Raw genomic sequence first — 6,000 nt, 5'->3', positions numbered from 1 at the left:
TAAAACTGTTTGATTAGCTTCCCCAGGTTTGTTTGATAAAATCTAAATAAAGAAAGCGCAAAAAAAAATTTATTTTAGTTGTTGCAAACGTGCATTAAAGTAAGTTTTTATTAAACAAAATTTCTTTTTCTTATTAAACTAATGATTGACTGCATTGCAACTCTATGAACATTATTAATTCTATGGACTTTTTAAACTGTACGACAGTTACGCGGACACTTTTAAGTTGATTGACGGTTCTGTGAACACTTTGAAACTGCATGACAATTTTGTGAACACTTTTAAGTTGCATGACAGTTCTGTGAACGTTTTAAAAGTAAATATAAACTAAAGCAAAGTAAGAAAATAATATGCCGTTTTTATTAAAATACTCGTGTGTACATGTTCAAACTCCGTTATTTTATGTACATAGTGTTTATATGATAAAACAGAGTGGTGTAATCCACTAAAAACAAACATATTCATGTTTACATTTTTTTATAATTATTATATAATATAAATTCCTGTGAAACTGAATAAATTTTATAATTACATATCTAAATTATAAATATCATTCAGTTTAACGGGAGCTGCATTCAACTTCATAATTTCTTTTTTTTAAATTGCTGTTATATAATAGTAACATTATAAATAATGAAACATTAAAATTTAAAAAATAAAATGAAAATATCTTATACATGTACACATATTATATATGTATACATGTACATGCATACATATAATTATAATTATATAAATTATGAAACGAATACAATTTTTTTTTATTAAAATTTAAAAAATAAAATGAAACTTTTTGATTTTATATGCATTTATCACATCAAGATGAAGATTGCAGTTGTTTTTACGCTTTTCTTTGTGAGTTTCGCTTATTCAGCACCGGTGGAGGAAGATGACTGTTTGTCATTGTACAGCAACGAGGTATTATTTAATGTTATAAAGAATGTTGTCAATAATATGTTTTTTGTAAAACTTTTTTTAAATTGCATGCTATTTCCTCGATATCTTAAATATTCTTATTTTCTTGTAAAATTTGAAAAAATAGTGGAAATAAATAATGTTTATTCTTGATTTCTTAAATAAACTTTTCTTAAATAAAATTATATTTAATTGATATTTTAAACTTAAAACATTCTGCAGCTTTATCTGTTGGAGATTTTTTTTTCAATATTCTATTATTACTACATTGTTCATCATTGCTTATCAGTGTTCATCATTGCTCATCATTGTTTACCATTGTTCATCTCCTTTTCTTTCCAGAGAGGGAGATGAACAATGATTCTTTTATTTTAAAACTGATAATGTTTGCTGATTAAAATAAAAAAATAATACAATAGCAGCAAAATAATTTTTTTAAATAACAAAAGAAAAGTTTGAAAATGTTTACAATAATAAGATAACATATTTAAAATAAAAATGTTCTTTTTAGTTATGCTCAGCTTATGACAGCCTAGAAAAAGATATTGATGGATATGCATACAGTGGATACAATAACATCGATTTTTTAACTAATGGTAAAAAGCTTTGTTTTAACAAACCATGTTTTCTTTAAAACATGTTTGAACTTGAGTTGTTTACTTAAAAAAATCTTTGTTTGCAAACTTAGTGTTTAGCTTTATCAAATCTAAGTAAGTCTAACGAAATACTTAAATTAAATTACGAATGCATATTTTTATATTAATAAACTTTTAAAATTTTAAAAATTGCTAAATTCTTTTTTTGTAAACGATCTTGCCTAATTTATTTATTATATTACATAATAAGGTATAATAATTACATAATAAGGTATAAAAAACTGTAGTTTGTTATTAAGTCTGATGAAATAATGAGCCGTTAATTGAAACAAATAAAAATGTAAACAATCTAGTTAAACTAAACTAAAAATTAAATTAATGAAAAGTTAGCTTAGTTTGATTGAATTTAAAAAAATGTACTCCAAATTTAATTATAAAATGAAAACATCAAGTAATATTAATTACTAATTTAAAAAACAAAGACAGGGTTGGACTGGCACTGAGGGGCTCGGAGGGAGACGTAGATGGGGTCCCTATGGTAGCGAAAATTTTAGCGAAAAAAAGTTAGACCCTTAATCACATTATTACGTTCAGAAAGTCCTAATAAAAATTGTCGTAAGGTGGTGGTGGTGGGGGAGGCAAAACTTATTTCTCTCCAGCACACTTTTGTTTTTTTCTGGGCCCTGGGCTTATATAAAATATATACACATGACTCAATAAAAACACGAAGATTAATGTTTTTTGTAATAAATTAATTTTTTAGTTTTTTACTCAAGAAAATATTTTTGACAAAAAAGAATTTAGTTGATACATTGTATTTTTATTTGTCTTTAACTGTTGTTGTTTTTTTCATTGTTCTTTAGCGCTCAGAGCAAAGCTCGACTTTCTTGTTTCATGGGGATTATTAAACAAAATTCCTTTAGTTGGAGACAAGCTTCATGAGTTCGTATCCAACAATCAAGACCTTATTATCGGCGTTCTTAATGGAGGAATTTCAGGACTTATGAAACTCATTCCGAAATTGCTTTTATTTGCTGGATAAAACAAAAATTTGTAAACAATTTTGAGATAAACAAGAAAACAATTTTTATGTTTTATTTATTATTATTCTTGATTTATAAACAAGATTCTCGAAATTTTGAATTCCAAAGTCCAAGCTTGGCAAAAAGTGTACGTAATTTGGGCTTAGACTTCGATAGGTTAAACAGTTTTTTTACTACAATGTAGAGAGTGAAAAGAAATCACTCACAAAGCTCAGTATCACGCGTTTACTTACTTAATGTGATTAGGTTATTATTTGTTCCATTAACCAAGCAATAGCTTGCGCAATAAAAGGTTTTACAACGAGGAGACACTTTAGCACAACTTTAATCACCTGACACTAACAATATTTGTTCATTTACTGAGCGTTGGCAAAATGCAGCGTTGGAGAGTTGGCAATGATGATACATATATCACCATAAAATGACTTGCTCTTTGAATGTTTACTATACGCAGATCTAATAACATTAAACGTGCGCATATTCGTGTGCATTATTCGTGACATTAAACGTGCGCATTTTGACGTATTTTATAAGTTAAAGCATTTTTAACCAATGTTTGCAAATTTTTAGTCGAGGTGAACGCATTATTCAGATAGTTATCGTTTTGGATGATTCAAAGTAAGATTTTAAATTTTTAATAAAACGCTTAAAAAGTTGTTCTAAAACTAATACAAATATTAACAATAAATTTTCAGGTTTTTTTTGAATCATCTAAAAGAACGCTAACGCCAAATTTTTGAATCATCTAAAAGAACGCTAACCTATTTAGAATGGAGTTCATAGGAGTAGATTGTTTAAAAACCTATTTAGACTTGAGTTCATAGGAGCAAGAGTGTTTAATAACATATCTAGTTCATAGGAGTTTATAGGAGTAAAAGTGTTTGAAAAATGTATAAGGCTTATCGAATGCAAAGGTACAACAGCAAAAACCAGAATATTCGAGATATATTAATTTATTGAAAAAACTCTGGTTAAAAATTAGTTTTATTTTAACAAAACTATTATTTTATTAACTTTGTCATATCTTATCTAAATGTCTATAACTTGCTATTTAAAGATATTTATAAGGGTGTAATAAAGATTTACATAGGTCTCTGACCACCAGGGGGCTAGAGGGGTTCTGAATTATCATCTTTATTGTCTAAAAATTCATGTTTAAAATTCAATTTCAATGTTTCTATTATAAAAAGGCTTTTATATAATTGTTAGTTTTATGTTAAAAAAATGGTCATAGTTTTCAGTCAACCCCCAATATAAGAGATATAAGAGGTGTATCTTTGTGTCAGGGTGGGTGTAAAGGTTTTGGTTTAACAAACAATATTATCAAAAATGTTTCTTTATTTTAAATACTTTTATCTTTATTTAAAAAATGAAATCTTATCTTAGAAAGACATGTGTTCCCATCCCACCCCCTCTTCCTCACCCTCCTTCTAACATAAAAAAACAAAAAAAGAAGAATTAAAAATGTTATTTTAAATAACATTTTAAATCCAATTGCTTTTAATGAGAGAAATTAATAGAAAAACATTTTAGTTATATTACATTTTTTTTTTTTTTTTTTTTGTATTTCACCTCCCCAAGGCCGAGAAGGCCACTTCAGATGAGGAGGCTACATGTGGTTATAACCCTCCCACAACTCTATAACTCCGAAACACGAACCTTAACGAACAAGCCCGCTTCGCGGGGAAACAAGTTGAGCGCGATACTACCAGGGACGTGGTGGGAATCGAACTCGGAACCTTTTTCTTATGAAGCGAGCGTTCTACCACTACACCATTACCGCATACCACATGATGCATCTGAGTCTATTTTTCACGAGCAGTGGCGTTTAAACACTCTCTTTTCCTGAAAATGAAAACTGGTCCTATTTTAACTATAAACTGTAACTAGTTTGCTTTTTTTCCTATTAGTAAATGAATAAAATTTTAAACTATCAATGAATCTAAATAACAAATATTGTCAGCGATAAACATGAACGTAAGTCAGACCTGTCAATCAAAAAGGCTACAAGTCACACCATTTGCGTTTTGGTTACTCCATGCCAACATATGTAACTATGTATTTTCTACTCTGTAAATTTTCATATATAACATTTTTTTTAATTTTTTCTCTATCAAATCTTATATGAATAAAAATGATTCTGCATTGTAAAAATCTATTTTATTTAATCATTTATTTATTAATGGCATTTAGGTAGCGCTTCCAAAAAAATTTTAAAAATAGTTTCAAAGTAATCATCACATTTTTTCATTTGACAGATTGTAAATGCTAGATTTCATTTTGAATCAACATAAAGGGGTTGCACCAAAAAGTATTGAATAAAACTAATAGTATTTTGCTGGTTCTCGTTCACTTTTTCTGGTACAACACTTTATAAACTCACTTTTCGGTAAACGGTAATGTATTTGTGTTCTTCTTTTTGTTTTCAGCGCCTTTATCACGTTTTCCTGATGTTATTTTATGAACAGAATTATAACGATTCATCAATATAAAAATGCCCGAAAAATTGGTGTTTACTGCAACGCCAACTAAGCCATATGTTCTTTCTAAATTCTAACTGAGCCATTTTTTCATTTTAAATTCTAACTAAACGCACTTGCCTCAGAAACAAAGGATCCGTGCTTCAAACCCCACCTCTAGGCAAGTAAAAATATAACAATAACTTGATATTTAATCACAACTAAACGTTGGTGTACAAAAGTCAAAAAAAGCGTAAACAATTATAGAGTATTTTTTATCCAAATATGAAAAAGTTGATCAAAAGTCTGATCGAAGAAGTGTATTAATTAACAGAATAAAGTATAGAGAACATGAACGAGAAAAAAGAAAAGAATATAAAAAGGAAATGAAATCAAATCTTAAATGAAATCTGAATCTAAAATGAAATTAAATCTGAAATGAAATCTGAAATCAAATGAAATGACATGAAATGAAATCTGAAATCTGAAATGAATCTGAAATCTGAAATCTGAAATGAAATCTGAAACCAAATCTGAAATGAAATCTGATATCAAATCTAAAATGAAAATCAAATCTGAATTGAAAGAAAGTCAGTTTTTAGATAACTGTCTTGATACAAAAAATAATAAAGTTAAAAGAGCCAATCATATTAAGTAGAAAATAGGCATAAAATACAAAATAAAAGTTCTAAAAATTTTGAATACAAAAAAGTCAAAATTATATAAAATTCTCGTAAATTAAGTGATAAAAACATAATCAAAATTTTAAAAAACTTTAAAAAATGTTATTTAAACTTAACTAAAAACTTAATAAAAAAAATTTATGGGTCTCCTTTTTTTTAACAATCAATTATGGAGCCCTCTTGATTGCATTTCTAATCAGGTCTATGAAATGATCCGTAACAAATATTTGGTTCTTCATTTTTTTGCAAATTTACTGATTATCCTGGCGTGATATTTGTTATTATCTTGCACTATTTTCAAAAA

General features: G+C 27.4%; 1 protein-coding gene across 1 annotated transcript; it reads left to right on the top strand.

Annotated features, from left to right (window-relative positions):
• On the top strand, positions 1–2,608 carry LOC136081836 (uncharacterized). Its single transcript, XM_065800081.1, has 4 exons — positions 1–99; positions 823–918; positions 1,427–1,511; positions 2,375–2,608. Exons 2-4 carry the CDS (start codon positions 823–825, stop codon positions 2,551–2,553), a joined length of 360 nt encoding a protein of 119 aa, XP_065656153.1. The 5' UTR covers positions 1–99; the 3' UTR covers positions 2,554–2,608.
• The last annotated feature ends 3,392 nt before the right edge of the window (positions 2,609–6,000 follow it).

Source organism: Hydra vulgaris, chromosome 06, assembly GCF_038396675.1.
Source record: "Hydra vulgaris chromosome 06, alternate assembly HydraT2T_AEP".
Classification (NCBI taxonomy): Eukaryota; Metazoa; Cnidaria; class Hydrozoa; order Anthoathecata; family Hydridae; genus Hydra; species Hydra vulgaris.
The sequence above is the reverse complement of the archived record's forward strand: the minus strand, read 5'-3'. Positions and strand labels throughout refer to the sequence as shown.

Bases quoted from the DNA above. Each gene is read 5' to 3' on its own strand.
- LOC136081836 (XM_065800081.1), top strand. From the start codon at position 823: ATGAAGATTGCAGTTGTTTTTACGCTTTTCTTTGTGAGTTTCGCTTAT. The intron at 919-1,426 runs GTATTATTTAAT...TGTTCTTTTTAG, and splicing joins TGTCATTGTACAGCAACGAG to TTATGCTCAGCTTATGACAG. The intron at 1,512-2,374 runs GTAAAAAGCTTT...ATTGTTCTTTAG, and splicing joins CATCGATTTTTTAACTAATG to CGCTCAGAGCAAAGCTCGAC.